A 16,706-nucleotide genomic window follows, 5' to 3' on the forward strand; every position below is an offset into this window, starting at 1 on the left:
TTCAAAGCGAGCTTATAACGGTTGAATAGACTGTAGTACAGAGGGAAGACTTAAAATAGATCTCTACAACAGACACCAACAATCCAGATGTGTGTGAATATTCCTGATGAAAACTTACTTCTGGTCTGCCATCATCGAGCGGGATTTAGGTTCCTTCAGTGACGTGGTAAGATTCTCTGACTTTTGTTTTCTCCTTGTGCTGTGAGAAAGAGGAAAATGAAGCAGAGTAAGTAAGAGGAAGGGCACAGTCAAAATTGTATTAAAAGGAGGAGCTATGATTGACTTTTTGAAACATTTTTCTACTCTGATAGGGTTCAAATAACTCGATATGAATTTGTAAGAGGACAACTGTGCTGTGGTCAATAAAAGGTTTTTATTGTTGTGCAGCAGGTTTATGATGCAGATTCATCTGGTGTCATAAAGTGATGCTTTATTACCAAAGTTGGCAATTTATAAAAAAAATTTAAAAAAACTTCTGCGCTCTTTTATTCTCATAATTTAGTGATTGTTTAAAAGGGGTGAACTAAACAGATTATCATAAAAGATGAAGGAGATAATAAATAAAATATTGGAGATTCCCAGTTAGCATTTTAGAATACTATGAGGTCCTTTTTTAAATTTATAACATTCAAAAATGCCACAATAATGTCAGAAAGAGTAAATAAGATCAGATTAATGAATTTACATTGCAGCCTTTCAATTTACAGCATCCAATAGCTCATAATAAGAGCTCTATGAAAGTCATAAAAACCAGATAACCGTCATTGTTTATGGACAGTCTTTTTGTAGACTAATACTATCCGTGCTTTTCATGCTTGCATGATTATAGAAGGCTTGAAGTATCTCAAAAATGACATAAAAAGCTCATTAATATTAAAAAACACGTATTAAAATAAGATATGTAAATAGATTTAATGGTAAAGTGTATTATTATTATTATTATTATTATTATAACAAATAACAACAAATGATTGAGGCTAAATACATGTTTACTCACCTTTTGATTCCTTAATGTTTATTTTAAGACAATTAGATCTATTTCCATTCAACATTTTCTTTCCTTCATTTGCTGTCAGTTGATTTGTCAAATGTGTCACTGATATAAAGGATCTATATTAAACAAAAGGCTTTACACTCACTCAGTTTTTTAAGTGTAGCACATCAGGTAGTGAATAAAATCAATTAAAAATAACATTTAAAACATTGAAATGACAAGAATCCGGTTTACACTCAGGATTTAGTCTATGCACGTGTGGGACATTTCAGGAAATAAGCTGTAAAGTCAGACTATAGCTTACTGAACCTTTACTTTCTTTATCAACCAAACATGCAGGTGTCAAGATCAATAAAACAGAGGAATTTGTGAAGTATTAAAAACGGAGGATTTTCCTTCTGACAGAATCTGTTGCCAAACTTTTGGTGAACTCACAGCAGATTTTTTTCTGCCTCCATGGATCACCAAAGCAAATCTTCATTTAAGTTCATTCTTGGTTCAAATCATCTCAGAGTTATTCATGAGATGCTAACTGAAGAAGAGATCCACATCCATGAACAGTCTCATTCCTGTAAGGGTCAACCTCAGCATCCTTTACCAACATAATCACATCTGAATGTGTTTCAATCTGCTTCAATGCATTTCAAACATCTAACATCTATCATTCCTGATCCTATCCATCCTTCTCTCTCTTCAGCTCTGCCTCCTGTCATTCAGTCACTAATACTGTTTTCAGTTATTGTGGCAACGCTCCTTAGAAGTCACCATCCATTTAGACAAGGAACAATTTCAATCAGAAATGCAGTATTTGATATAGTAGATGTGTGTAGTACTCCACTATATCTTAAAAGAGACCAAGTACAGCCCACAGAATCACAAAAACCCCATTGCATCATCCAAGTTGGTCTAATTTTATGTGACTTTTTTGTAGTGACAAGGTTAAAATATACTTTAATAACAAATCACAAAATCCACATTTAGGACATCAGCTTGAAAAAATAAAATGACCCTTTCCTTTAAATTAATTTAATGTTTTTTTTATTACCATATATAATTTTATAACACTTTTTTTAAATGGTTAAGTGGTCATTATTTTTAAATTACCCACATGTCTGCAAAATACCCATCAACTTCTAGATTTTTTTTAATTAAGAAAATTAAAGATTTCATTTTACTGTTTATTATCAATTCAAACGTTATTTACTGCCATCTTAATGTTTTCTTGATCTTTGATGTTCTATAAAATAAAAAAATCCCATCAAAATACAATTAAAAGAGTTGTACATATTTACATTGACAGTCGATTAAAACACATTTTCCTGTTGGTTTATTCCTGGTAAGCATACATAGCTTAACATAATGGATTTCAAAATGCATGTAACAAAATAATCTTAAACAAATTGAGCTTTTACTCCCAGCTGTATAAAAACTGCTATCACATCTCTGTCAGATGAGGCTTATTTTGTCTTTTCTATCTTGTTCTGCATGATTTCATTCAGTCTAAGCTGCAGAATTTCTCCCTCATTCCAGTATATAAACAGCAACAGCTTCACTCCTCCTAGAAACAGCCTCAAACAACATTGAGAAGCAACCTGTAACATAAATGACATCAATTATCTGGAAATCATTTTTAGCTGAAACCACAAGCCTCTAAGATATTTCCGTACTTGACGGTCTCTGCTCACCTTTCCACTGTTCCCATGCTCAGGGAAGCATCCTTAAAAACAGCAGGTTTAGGCCTAAAATGACTAAATAACAGCTGAAGTCACATTAAACAAGATGGAAACCAGACGATGAATAAAACTTTCTGCTCTTGCTATAAGAAAGTCTGAACAGCTCCCTGGAGTCGACAGCGAAGTGCAAGTACTCACCCCCCAGCAGAAGGCAATAGGCTTGTTTCTGCAGTCCTGTGGCCAACTATCACAAATGTGACCTCACTAAGTACAGTCCACACTTCAACGCACACAAGCTTAGGTTTGATGGTACAAAAGAGTGCAGTGCATAAAGCTATTATAATAAGAAAGTCGACTCATAGAGGGCAAAAAAGAAGAGATTATTAATGTGTATGAATAATGGCTTTCAGAACCATGGAGACTGGGAACCTATTGTTCAATTCAAGTGGCTCCTCTGTCTGACCCATGCCCGTTTCTTCACACATACAGAGTGACATCGCAGAGTACCACTGTTGGTGGTGGGGGTTTCTGTCATATGTCATCAAGCACTCGTGCCAAGAGTTATCGAGCCTCCAAATCCCTCGTGTACCAGCAATAAAGTGGAGTACAAACGGTGCAAACAGACATAACTCAGTGGACATATCAATTGCATCAAATTGGGAAGAAGACTTAATAAACTGTATTAATTTAAACAATTTAGTATGTGAAGATGGGGGATAATTTTCAGTGGTAATGATCTGCAGCTTCACATTCATTGAGCAACTAGGAAGGAGAATGGAAGAGCTGGATCTGAGAAGACAGGCAAATGCAAGTCTTTTCTGCAGGTTCTTGAAAAAATTAAAAAGAGGTCTATAATATTCATCAAAGAAATGTTTCAGCTGTGAAAGACAGAATGTGAAAAGAGCCACAGTGAAGAATTAATCTGTAAAATAGTATTTATCCCCTAAAAACAAGCTAAATTCAGTCCTCATAGATCTCTTACTTCTTCCTGAAGTCGCTCATCTATCCCCCTCTACTTATTACCTGTTTTAATGGCACCTGTTTGAACTGCTTATCTGTATTAAAGACACCTGGACATTCGCTTAAACAGTCAGACTGCAACTTCTCCACAAGACCAAAGAGCTGTCGAAGGACACCAGGGGCAAGATTGTAGACCTAAACAAGAAATAATCTACAATAAGGAAGCTGTTGGTGAGATCGACTCTGATCAAGTGAAGAATTGACATTTCACTGATGACTTCCCTTCACTTGGGACTCCAAATATCACCTGGTGAAGTACAAATGGTCTTGAGAACAAAAACTAAATGAGGGAAACTGGTCAGCAGGGAGCTGGGACCACAGTAACAAAGGTTAACATTAGTTAAACTCAATTTAAATCCTGTAAATCTTCAAAGATCCCTCTTGCTTAAGGAGCACATGTTGAGACGCAGCTAAACTTTGCTAGAGACTATCTGGATGGTCCAGAGGAGGACCGGGAAAAGGTCATGTTGTCAAAGAGACCAAACTGAAGCTCTTTGGGGTAGTGTATGGACAGATTTTAGGCAAAATCCTCATTCCTTCATTGAGGATGATCTGGATCTTCCAGCATAACAATAATCCCAAACACATCGCCCGGACAACAAAACAGTGGCTACAAAAAAGTCCTTGGAGGGTTAGCCAGCCTCAGGACCTCAATCCACTGGAGAATCTGTGGAGGGAGTTAAAATTCTCTGTTCCCCAGCAACATTCTCAAAACAAATACAAATAAATTATTTTAAAATCAGACAATGTGATTTCCTGGATTCCTTTTTACATCCTGTCTCTCACAGTTGAAGTGTATGTATGATAAAAAATATATACTCTCTCATTGATTTTGAATCTGTGACAAATACTATTGTCTCACTGTATGGGAGTAGTGTAATGTTCTTGTCTGTGTGAAGCTTGAATGATCTCTTAATCCATGGCTTGGTTCTGTCTGGGCACTCCAGAGTCCAACAACATTATTGATTATTAAGTCATTGGTTAGTGTGCATGTTTGAAAATGTGTCACCTGGTGATTGACTAATACCTGTAGATGCACAGGTTTATCGTGTGTTGTTGCAGGAAATTTGTCTGTAATGGGAAAGAAAATTGTATGCAAAATAAACATATTTAAAAGTTGATCATCTGTTCAAAATATACTGAATTTTCATCAATTATGCACAGCAGTGTTTTGGTGAGAACAAATAAAGACATTACAAACTCATTTTCCAGGCCGTCAAGAGGCCTGTTAATAACAACAAATATACAAACTAAACGACAAAATCCTTCCTTTTCTTAACATTTTTTGCTTTCATGTCATAAATTTTCATTTATTTGTTATGCTAAGGATGGGAAGGTGGTCACAATTTTAGGTAGAACCTTTGTGGATGCAAATTCTCTTTTAATGCCAATTTCATTTGTCTGACTGTCCATTAATTAGATTTAATGGTAAGAGTATTGTCAGCAGGACAATGGGGTTGTTTAAGTCATTTACTTCTTTGTGGTGATGTAAAGGACCAACGGTCTGTCCAGCATGGTGGCAGAGATGGAGGAATAAGTATTCATGGACAGAGAGACACTTTTTTAGCTCGTTGTGTGTCATTTTTGTGTTGTTTTGGATGTAATCAGACAGCTCTGATCTGGTCTGGGTTTATACTGAGGTTTTATCATGAAGGAAATCCAACAGAGTAGAGGCCAACTGTGTGCTTTACATCGTACCAGAAACAAAGGGGCCTTTTATGTCTCCCCCAACAATTTATTGTCAGTAGGTTGGAGTGGCTAAGCCCTCTCTAACATCCTCTTCAGTACATAAAAGAGAGGTAAATGACGCAGAGGTCAAAATATGCAAAAACTAATAATAATTAACCAGCACCTCCATCATTGTAGTACTTCCATGCCTTGCTCCAGTTTTTCTGCTCTACTTTGTCACACACAAACAAACACTCATTTGGTTAAGGGCAGATCTCCAGAGACAAATCTGTGACTGGATGACAGCATGCTTACATACACTTGCCTTCTGGCAAACCCACTGCACAGATGAGTGCTTTAACTATAAACTGACCCATTTTAAGCTCTGCCTATTCATAGCAACCATGGACCGCCACGGATGGAACATTCTCTTCATTATAAAGAGGTGCGGACAATATGCACGCAGAAACGCACCGTAACTTCAAAATCAGGGATTCCTTGTGTGACAGATGGTGTTTTGCTCATGAAACTGATGCGTCTGAAGACAGTTCACTCCTCCGTCAGACCATCACCTTCAGTGAGCGTGCAGAGATCCCATCTGCTTTCCATCCACACTTTTTCTGTTTTTGAAATGACTACGTTTGTTAATTAAAACCACGACTGTCATCACTAATTGAGACTCTCCATCCCTAAGTCATCTAGTGTTTAATACTGCGCTACACATGTTCAAATCTTTAACCTGTACTTCATATAACTCACATTTGTTAATTCAAAAATGTCCACTAATTCAGTTTTATCCTTCACTGCAACTAAAAATATCCATCCTCTTATTTAGCATCCAATGTCATCCCTACAAATGTTTTACTTAACATCAGCCTACTCCCAGGTCAACCACTCTTCAGTCAGCACTTCAAGAGACAGCATGACAGCAGTATGCACCCAGCCCCAGGTCTGAGGTCATGCCATCTTTGTCAAGGCTCTCCTTAAGCCATTCACTGCGTGGTGACTCAATGGTTTTGGCAGGCAGCATGCTGCACTGATCTTTTAAACAAGCCCTGGCAGTTATTGTTGGCAGCACCACTCCAAAACGGATGTTAAGAAAACGGAGCTTGTGAAGGATGTGCTCCACCTTTATCCTAATGACTGATGGTGCGGGCTCTAACCCCTTGTTGACCCCTAAACTGGATGAGACAGGTCCTAAGAATTGATCCAATTTTAACTGTAGCATTTGCTCATAATGGGGGGACATATAAGAAGTAATTTGGAGTATTTCTTTAATCAAATTGTGTTGGTTAAAGAGGAGATGAAAACCTGAGGTTTGATGCAGCAAGTGCTGGTTAAAGTCTCCTACTCTGCTACAATTCTGATGCATCCACTTGCAGACAAATATATCCATTAACGTCTTCATTTTCCTCAAGCTGCTATCTGGCTCAAAACTTTTCAGCTCCAACATTGTTGTTTTTGTTATACTGATGCTATAAGCTAGCAGGAGATAGTGTAAACAAAGGGTTGATGGGAAATTAGCATGCTAAATTAGCATATACCGAGGCAAACTTCTACATTTATAGTCCCGCCGACAAAGCAGAGGTGAATTTCTAATGAGATTCTGCTGCTCTGCAGGAATTATGTCTAAAAATGGCATAATCTTAATTAAAGGATGACTACACTTTTACAAAACATAGAAATATAGTTGGGTCTATAGGTAGATGCTTGATGTCAGGAGCATCACTGACTCAGATAAAGAAAGGCAATATTATCCAACATGGAAACCACACAGAGATCATTCCTAAAATCAGATGATTTTGTGGAGTTTTACTGCATTTGGAAACAGCAGCAAAGCCCGTTCAAGCATATTTATTGTGTTTTGCCTGGCAGCCATATAGCAGTGATGTCATCATTCTATGTATTGGTATGGAGGAACAAGTTGTACCTCCTTCACTCCCTCCCTCCACACAACATCTCAATTTAGAATAAATATAATAAATCAGAACATATTTTTTTTTATTTTTATAATTATGCAACTTCATCCTAGACTCAACAGCTGCTGTATGAAGGCTGCATTGTTTTGTCACATCATAAATTGTTATTTTATTGCAAGATCTTTTCTCTGTCAGTGAGTCTGCGCACAAATGACAACCAGAGAATTAAAAAAAAAGCTCTTGTTTATGTTCCTGACTGCAGCTCGGTGTCTGCGCGCGTTTCCGAGGCGAAACGTGTTACATAAACGTGCAAACGCCAAATTTACAAGGAGTCCACGTGACGCGTTTGTTGCTGTCAGTCCCCTGCAGCAATCCGCCAGATTCTAGGGAAACACGAGCCATGCATGCCCGCGCAGACATGACACTCAACCGAACGCATATTCCTGCGAGGAGGCATGCACCGACCTGCAGGAGCAGCCTCTCATTCACGCGAATGGGGATGTTTTTGTGCGTGAGCATACAACAACAACAACAAAAACAACCAAGTGTTGTGCAGAAATCAAACCGTGTTTTGATTACCTGGTGACGCAATCCTCCAGCGCGCTCTCGATTTCACAAAACCATCTTAGCGCGTCGAGAAGCCTTCAGGTGTCTTTCCTCCCCGCCGCCTGCGCTCGAGTCCAGCCGATGGTTGAAGCCCTCAGAGATGCTGAAGAGAAACCAGGCCGCTGATTGGCTGCCGCCGCCGCGCGCGCGACGAGCTGCTCTCCTCTCAGCTCGATGCTGTTGTTGTTGTTGTTGTAGGCTGTGATGGATGGATGTGCGGCGGAAAATTGACAAAAACACAAAAAATTGATTTTTTTTGAATAATCAAGCTCAAAACGGAAGTACACCAATAATCCCAGAGAAGCAGAAAGAACGGACTGTTTATGTAAAGGTTCCAAAGTTAGACAAAAGAAATCAATCCCATTCTTTCAGAATAAAAGCACCCCGGCCTCTGAACCTTCCTCCTCTGCTGCCCAACACTAATGTGTTACACAATCAGAGCCTCTCTGAACCAGGATGGTCATTATGTAACTCCTGCTCTCACTGATGATGACTGCAGTGATTCAAGGATCTTCCTCTTTCACGCATGGAGGTCAAACGTGTGGAAATGGGGGAAACATTGTACTCACTCGACCAAGATGATGATAAAAAATAGACTTAAAAAACTGAAAGAGTTGATGACATAATGATGCAGCTGAAACTGCTCCAACTGCGCCACACTGTGGCTGAAAGATGTGGTGTTCAGTCAAATCCATCTCATTTTAAGTGAATCACTTCATATTTTTAAATTAAGCTCCTAATTTGGGATATAATAACTTCATAAATGGGTGGACACATCTGATTAATATTAATTTAAGCCTTATGTGTTATTTTCTTAAGAAATATATGGTTTCGGACTTTCTTTCTTGTGACTTGAGCCAAGTTTTACGCCTTGTAGTGCCTTATTCTCCAGCGTGTCATTGAAATTATACCAATCATTAATCTGTTGTTCTAACTTTATGATTTTGCATAAACGAAGAATTCTGACCTGTCACAGTCGCTAATAAATTAATGCCTTGTTTTGTTCATTTTGGGGTATCTGGGTTTGAATTATAATCCAGGTGGACTGATCATCACAGTAAGAAGAATTATAAAAGCAGTTTGAGGGAATATTATTCATGTCGCTAAATAATTTTAAAGAGTAGACAAACCAGCCCTTAAGATTATGTTATTATACTTTATTGGTATACAATAGCATTGTAACTAGAATAAATTATTTATTTATTGTACAATATTTTAGATAGTGGGGGTTTGTGTGAATCTGAACATGACAACACATATATTGTTGGTGAGAAATCCTTTTAAAAGTTTCTACATTTTTGCACTTGTAGCCACTTTTACCAGTGCCAACAATTTATCATGCAACTTACAAGAACAATGAAATAATTGTCATCAAACAGATAAAAAGTAGTATTCAGAGTTTTTACTACATATACGTTTTTTTTTATATATAGGATTACTACAATGCTCACCAATACTTACTAGAATCTTTTACTTGAGTTGGGTTAAATTTAACTAGAACAGAGACAAAACTCCAAAATATACATTAACAAATATTAGAAAAATAAATATACTTACAAAATGTTTGAAGTTTGGACTCCAGAAATGTTCTATACGAGGCCGTAAGGTCTAACTAAAAAAATATACTACTTTTCTCATCACATTCGGCTGAGGTTTAATAGACATTTTTTATTTCTTCACCTTTGTTCCAAATTCCAAAATGCATTTATTATTGTACAAAACCACATAACTAAACACAACACACATTTGAAGTTAAGTATTAAATAAATTCATGTTAAACATAGTCAGAAATGTGATATTTTTTCAGTTATGCTGAGCTTTTGTCTTACTTTTCTTAAAGATAAAGCAATCATGACCAAAAAAAAATGTTACAAGTCAATTTTTATACTGAAATATTTTTGTAAAAAAGCAGATTCCTGTGGGGGTTTTTTTGTTTGTCTTTTTACACCTGGAGACACTAAAACAACCACCTATGAAGCTTGTTTTTGGGCTGTTAAAGGAAGCCGGAGAGCCCGGAGAAAGCCCACACGTGCACGGGGAGAACATGTAAACTCCACACAGAAAAGTTGTGATGCAAATTACACATTTCCTTCTCAGTTTTCATCCATGACGTTTGGTGAGCGACTTTTGCACACAGTTAAGTCACAAGATTTGTTTGTTTCTTGCCAGGGCGTTCTATCGTGATCTTGTCCATTTTTAGACAGGAAACCTTACATAACTATCTTGGTAGTGATGGTTCCTGATGACAGTTTGCTTCTGTATAAAAGGTGATGGCACCTCATAACAAGCAGAGACTCCTCTCCATGCATCTTTCCAGTGTGTCTTTCTTTTCTTTTACTCTGTTCAAAAAAACCCTTGAAACGATTGGCGAACATTTCTTGATTCCCTCAGATCCAACACATTTCCACCATAAAGTCTAAGCCGGGATTCAAACCTTTTCACCGTGAGGTGAGAGCGCCAAAAACATTGTTCAGCCTTATGTCCATTTCTACTCTGCTTTTGAAGGTAGAAAATGCAGATTTTATTCAACATTTCTATGTGTAAATGGAAGAATCAACTTCAGACAGTTTCCTTTTTAGTTCTTCCAACTTCCTACTAGCCAACTTCATGTGCAGATAATATATAAATTTACGTCTATTTTTGCTTTTAGAATCAGAATAACATTTTAAAATGTATTTTCCTCACTTTACTTGGTAAACTAATGTTATTTAAATAAAATGGTTGGAGATAAACAGAAAAACAGGTGAAAAGTGAAGATTTATAATCATCAGGCAATCAAGAAAAAAACAAAAAAATACAAACAAAACAATAAATAATTAATTATTCTTTACCATCAAAATTACATAATTGCACATTGAAAAATGCCAAACTTTGGAAATTTTAAGGTTAGCATACATGTTGTCACTTTCTTTAAAACCAAGTCTTAATATTTATTATTAGTGTGTTAGTACTTCAAGTATTAGATATGGTATTTTGAATGATATCAAAATACTTCAATCTATTAGAACGGACTGAGGCTGCAGGCGGGAATGAACTTCACGTGTCAAGAAAGTAAATACATGCTAACCACAATAAAACATGACTTTCACAATTATCTAAAACAATTCAATTTTAGAACATTTGCCCAACAAGTATTACTGTAGCTTCTGAATTATCAATTAAATAAAAAAAGGGCTCAGATTAAGTGTCATGTAGAATTTTTTTGCTCACTTTTCTTTAGGAATACATGTTTTGTATGAAAGAGTAATTGTGATAAAACATCAAAAGCTAGTAAAAAAAAGTGCCTCAAAAATCATATTATCTACAAATATGACACATTTTGCATCAAACTATCAAATACCTAAAGATGTTAGAAGTAAATACTTGCAGGAAGTTTTAAAGTAGTATAGCCATTGTTACTACTGTTACATGTTTAGTAGATCAGAGGTGGAAAAATTAGATAAATATGGATAGAAATGTGTTTTTCTGAACCTACAAGGTAGAAAGACAGGCAGTCCACGAGTGACAAACATGTCTATATTAAAAAAAAACTTTTATTGGAATGCTCTGTAAACCAAGGCACAACTATCTGGAAATGCTGTCATTGATACTGTCAAAGGATGTTAGGAAAATTACCAAATGAAAAGCTGACACGGATTTTAAATGTAGTGTTTCATCACAACTGAAATTAAGTATCATCCATAATATTTATAGAAACCTGGAGTCTTAATGGGTGCAGTCTGATATAGTTCATGGAAGGTGATAGCAAAGTTACAGGAAGGAAACGACAAACAACGGTGCAATCACTACTTCCTACAGTTTGACACAGCTTGTAAAAAAAAAAAAAAAAAAAAAAAGTATTTTACAATTGAAAAGCAAAAAAATAAATTTACAGGGTGCTCCTGAGGGGAAATGTTGACCCATCAGTTACTGAGAGGAACGGTTCGGAGACATAATAGAGCTGCCTAAAGGGTCCTGTGTCTCAGGAAGAGAGTTCCCACTTCCACTCGGATAATCCTCTTCATTACTGGCTTTCCAGTTTTGGATGACGCTCATAGAGATTCCCCCTGTCAGACAGAGAACAAGAGAAACAAGAAGCTCTCGTTATAAAAGGAACGTTTTTAGCAATTTACTCCAAAAATTGTTATGTAATAGGCAGATCTAATTTTGGACAACTTGAACTTAATTAACGGATTCATACATAAATAATTCCATTGAGTGTAAAAAAAAAAAAATGAGACTTAATAATCAACTTTATCATAAGAAGTCTTTTTTTCTCTCTCCATATTTAGAGCCAGAAAAAAAATCCATATTTAGATCTTCATTACATAAAAATAAAAGTCTCACTTACTCGTTTTATTTTCTGTGCCATAACGGAACTTGTCATTGTCTACCGATTTCTTGAAGCTCTCCATCTAAACCACAGATGCAATACTTAAATGAAGTAAACCTAAAAACAATTGTTAAACAATACTAAGAGTACGAATAAATACCTCGGAACATAAAGTCTCTGAAAGTCGAAACGTGAGTGGATTTTTGCTGACTAAATTGCTAAAGATAAAGAAAAGCAATATTTTTGTTATTATTCGCAACAAAAAATTAATTAAAAATTCTGAAAAAAGATGGCGGAGTGGTTACCTTGAACTGGGATATTTTGTTGGTTCACAGTCAATTGAGTTTTCTTGATTCTTCAAAAGGAAAACACATTTTTAGATTAAAACATTTGTTTCACAGTGACACAAAAACGTTGCAAGATCTCACCTGTGGAGTTTTGCTGGGCCTTTTTGAGTTTCGACATTCAAGTTCTTGTTTTCGGGATTTTTCCTGTTTTTTTAACTTCACATATTCAAATGTGCTAATACCTTTATAAACTGTAAACAAAAAACAAAAAATGGGAAGAACGTAAGTTTTTTTGGCAGCAAGTAAGAAAAAAAACAATAATTTTTTATTTGACTTACACAAGAAAAGATGAAAACACAACAAATGGCAGAGCAGCATCAGGCAGATGGTGCTCAGCATTAGAGCAATGAAAGTGATTGTAAGAAGACCCGCCGAACTCGTCTCAATGGGAGCCAATGGTAAGAACAGCAGCCATGTTGAATTCCCTGGTAAGGCTTTTAAAAAAAATAATGCATTTAAGAAAATATTCACCATGATTTTATGGTTTAAAGGTGTTCCTAACTTACCTCCTAATTGTGGAGCAGTCCTCAGGATGTGTGGATCCCGTATATGTTGCACAAAGACGAACAGGATGAGCGTAAAAAGCAAAAGCACACCCACTAAAGCAGAGACGAGTGCTGAAAAAAACAACCTGAAAGTAAAGCAAACATGATGTCGGTTCACAAAGCATTCAGCAACAAAGTCCAGCTGAAAACAGGATTTTTTTATAAAAAGGATTTTCTTACCAGTAGTTTCTTCCACCCACACAGGTATTTAGCCATTTGCAATGGTGATCAAAGTCTTCCACGCATTTGTTGCAACTGCTGCAGTGCTTTACTCTGGGGCCACTACTGGAAGATGATGTCACATTAGTGCACATTATTCAAGAACTTGAATAAAATATGTTCACTGGGTTTTTAAAGTGTTTTTATTAGTTCATTATTATATTACTATGATTGGTATTACTATTTTTTGTCTTACTGTAATTTATTTTATTCTGGAGGCAGGAATAGTGCTTTATAAAGTCAAACTGAATTTCTGACATTTCGGACAGTCGGACATTTTCTGTACAATGTACCTGCGTCTCACCTACTTTTAAAGACCCACTTCATTGAAAATGGTGTTTTTTGTCATTTTAACATGTTTTTATGGCATTTTTTTCATGATGAAAGACACATGTAAAGGTAATTAAGCATAAAATTGCGAATTGTCTAAAACTTTTAATATTTCCAGTGGGCCACCTCCATGCCCCATACAGATTTCCCCATTTTTAACGCACAGTATCCACCCATGACTAAAACAATAGTTTGTGTTCTCTCGACTTCAGTTAGCAATAGAAGTTCCCCTGATTCCTGTTTGGATAAAAACAGCAGCCTGGTTTAGGAGGCACTTTACACTAACAAGAGCTACAGACACCAGCAGCAGGAAATCTAGAACCGTGTGGTGCATGCAATTATTACTGGAGAAGCAATTGGATTTCTTATTTTATCTGACAAAGTATTGTCAGTTTTTTTACTTTGATAAATCAGATTTATACTCTGATTCTTTCTCACATGTGTACCATTTATCAGATTTAACTTGTTCCTATGCATCTGAAATTATCCATAAAAAAAAAGAAAATTTTATAAGAAAAATATGGACATTATGCATTCAAAATAGTGGAAAACAAAATACCAGGAGCAGATGTTTTTATGGGAAAGAGCAGGTTTTACCAATGGCAAATTGTAGCCACATAAATGTTAATGACTGGGAGTAATTATGTCATTATAGCAATTATAACAAACATGACCTGACTTTTGTATTTTTTTGGTAATATGATTATAAAAAACATATTTTTTAGTTTATTATTTAACTCTCTTCAGTTTGCATCTACATAGAGACGTAAAAATGAAATTTTGTCATGAAATTGGGTATAACTTATCTTAAAATGTCATTTTCTATAAACTCTTGATTAGTTTTAAGTGTCCTAAATCAGAAATGATCTAAATGCTACCAATCTTTCTCGTTGATACACCACAAAGAAAAAATTATAGAAAGGGAACTTATCTATATTGGGGCTGGCTGGTCAACCACAGGTAAATCTGCAGTTCCCTAAGATGCCATTGTTAGTTCTAATGTTTCACAACATTGATTACACTTATCTAGACATGTGAGTAACAGTCAGACTTCCTGTTTGCTGAGCCAATAAATAAGTCAACAATAAAGTCACTTTCTGAGGCTGCACTTGCTGGATGCATCCACAGAGAGTTGGTTGAACTATTAGCTGTATACTATGAGAAATATCAAAAGATACTTACACCTGGACGTCACACAGAAAACAGTGTTGGTCCTTGATAACATGTGGCTGTTTTGAGCGGTCAAAAAGGGGCAGTGGACTGGAATAGTTCACTTTGGCTCTCACACTGGCGTCTGCCGGATCTACGGTCACCGCAGCAACATGGGTGAAAAAGTGCACAATGAATACAGTGCCAAGAGTCTGATGATGAGGGCAGTCAGGGAGGAATACTTTAAAAGTTTGTGTGTAAACAGGAGAAACATGGAAAATGAAGGTGACATCATGCAGTAGTCAACAAAGAAGCTCATTGATTGTTTCTATTCAGCCTGCAACAGCAGAGACAGTCACTATAAAAAAGTCACAATAAAGTGATTGTCTTGTTCCTTTGAGTTAGCAGAAGCTTAGAAGATGACACCCGCTCTATTATTCAAAAATAAAAAACACAAACACAGGCGCCATAACTGCTAAGGATACAGCATAGGCCACGTGGTACCACGGCCGAGGCAGCAGAGGGATGTGGATGCCAAAACTGATTGTGGCGAGGAAGCCGTACACCAGCCATCCAACCAGCTGAGAAGCTCCGGGCGGGCACGACCATCCGTTGACTCTCGGACGCCTGAACGCCAGCTCATCTTTGCTGATTACAGTCTCGGGGGCTGGACGTCTAAACCTCCACTTTGTGCAGTTCATCTGGACGACATGGGAGGACACCAGAGACGTAATGTATGACACTCATCACCAGACAGTGGATGCATTTGCTTAGGAAAATGACCTGAAGACAATGATAGTGACTAACTGACCTACCAATGTACTTTGACATGGATCATTTCAATATCATCCTTTTGAGACTGAGTTTACCTAAAAACTGTTATAAAATACAATTTATTAAGTTCCATATAATGAATAAATGTACAAATAAATTTAAAAAATATAACTGTGAATAACAAAAACACAAAATTAACAGATAGAAATATTAAAATATTAACAAGAAAATAATGCAATTGATAATAATTAACTTTTCTTGATAAGAATAAACTACCAGTCACGTTTTGTATTTAATTGACTTTACCTTGTATAAAGTCCAACATTTACTATAATCATGCTTTAATTGTCTACACGCCTATTCTCACCTCTCACTATAAAAAAACACTTAGATAATTAATTTTGATACTCTAAAAAGTCGTGCAAAAGCCTGTTCTGTCTTGAAGTTTCCTCTATGATTTCTTACCTTTCAGCAGGACCATAAAGCACCTCTTCCCGTCAAACGCACGCGGACATTGGAGTAGTCTGTCGATCCATACGTGTTTTTTCTGCTCAAAAGTTTCTCGAGTGTTCATCGAAACGAGGAGGGAGAGAAAAAAACAACACTAAATACCAAGAAAAGGAGCTGTAATTAAACCGCATTCCCGCTATCAAACGCTGCAGTGTTGTCGGACGTGACACAAAGTGAAGAAGCAGCAGCTTTAAACGACGCTATGGTAACTGCTCCAACGCGCATGCGCACTGCGGGTTCCCCAGAGATACCGGTAATCAGCGTCTGCAATAGATAGACGCAATCAAACGAATCCATAGTTACATTTTTAAATGTACTTTTTTTCTTTTTTTAAAGAAAGGTGAACCCCAGAGAATTTTAAAGTTCCCCCAGGGGACAAATGCTGTTTTTCCCTTCGAGCAAAAGGGAAACTGCTGCCCTGGTGTGCACACATCTGACTTCTGCTTTCACAAGAAAAGAAAAAAAACAAAACAAAAAAAAAACATGGCCTTCATTTACTGGAACTTGAAGGCCACTTTTCTCAAGCTCACTTTGAATAGATTTATACAAAAGTTGAAGGTTTCTAGTTTGTCACTTAGTTTAAACCCAACAATAACTGATCATTTTAAAGCATAAAAAGAAAAAAACTTCAACAGCAATG

At 36.5% G+C, this 16,706-nt stretch overlaps 2 protein-coding genes across 5 annotated transcripts in view; both read right to left on the reverse strand.

Annotated features, from left to right (window-relative positions):
* LOC112143242 (tubulin polymerization-promoting protein) overlaps positions 1–8,346 on the reverse strand; it is a 13,954-nt gene extending 5,608 nt beyond the window's left edge. Inside the window, exons 1-2 of one of the 3 annotated variants that reach the window (XM_024267071.2) lie at positions 7,854–8,346; positions 119–199 (exon numbers count right to left, since the gene is read on the reverse strand). In XM_024267071.2, coding sequence (XP_024122839.1) covers positions 119–135 — 17 coding nt within the window. In that variant the 5' untranslated portion in view covers positions 136–199; positions 7,854–8,346. Of the gene's footprint in view, positions 1–118; positions 200–2,679; positions 2,804–2,865; positions 3,095–7,853 lie in introns of those variants that run through there. The other 2 variants (XM_024267072.2, XM_024267070.1) reach the window with 2 other exon arrangements.
* Positions 8,347–11,404: 3,058 nt separating this feature from the next.
* On the reverse strand, positions 11,405–16,665 carry zdhhc11 (zinc finger DHHC-type containing 11). Of its 2 annotated transcripts, none has more exons than XM_024267363.2 (11): positions 16,022–16,665; positions 15,268–15,483; positions 14,816–14,994; positions 13,265–13,366; positions 13,046–13,170; positions 12,818–12,973; positions 12,621–12,730; positions 12,498–12,547; positions 12,353–12,410; positions 12,211–12,274; positions 11,405–11,926 (listed from the first exon to the last, which is right to left on the reverse strand). In XM_024267363.2, the coding sequence occupies exons 2-11, from the start codon at positions 15,481–15,483 to the stop codon at positions 11,787–11,789; spliced, it is 1,200 nt and encodes a 399-aa protein (XP_024123131.1). In that variant the 5' UTR covers positions 16,022–16,665; the 3' UTR covers positions 11,405–11,786. The 2 variants fall into 2 exon arrangements, with proteins under 2 accessions (XP_024123131.1, XP_024123130.1); XM_024267362.2 differs by having other exon boundaries at positions 13,265–13,369.
* Positions 16,666–16,706: the final 41 nt, after the last annotated feature.

Source organism: Oryzias melastigma, linkage group LG16 (assembly GCF_002922805.2).
Source record: "Oryzias melastigma strain HK-1 linkage group LG16, ASM292280v2, whole genome shotgun sequence".
NCBI classification, from domain to species: Eukaryota; Metazoa; Chordata; class Actinopteri; order Beloniformes; family Adrianichthyidae; genus Oryzias; species Oryzias melastigma.

What these genes read in the sequence shown, in the direction of transcription:
- zdhhc11 (XM_024267362.2), bottom strand. Translation starts at nt 15,483, where the DNA reads ATGAACTGCACAAAGTGGAGGTTTAGACGTCCAGCCCCCGAGACTGTA. An exon ending in ACAAAATATCCCAGTTCAAG is followed by an intron (nt 12,411 to 12,497) that starts GTAACCACTCCG and finishes CTTTATCTTTAG; the next exon opens with CAATTTAGTCAGCAAAAATC. An exon ending in CAGAGACTTTATGTTCCGAG is followed by an intron (nt 12,275 to 12,352) that starts GTATTTATTCGT and finishes TCTGTGGTTTAG; the next exon opens with ATGGAGAGCTTCAAGAAATC.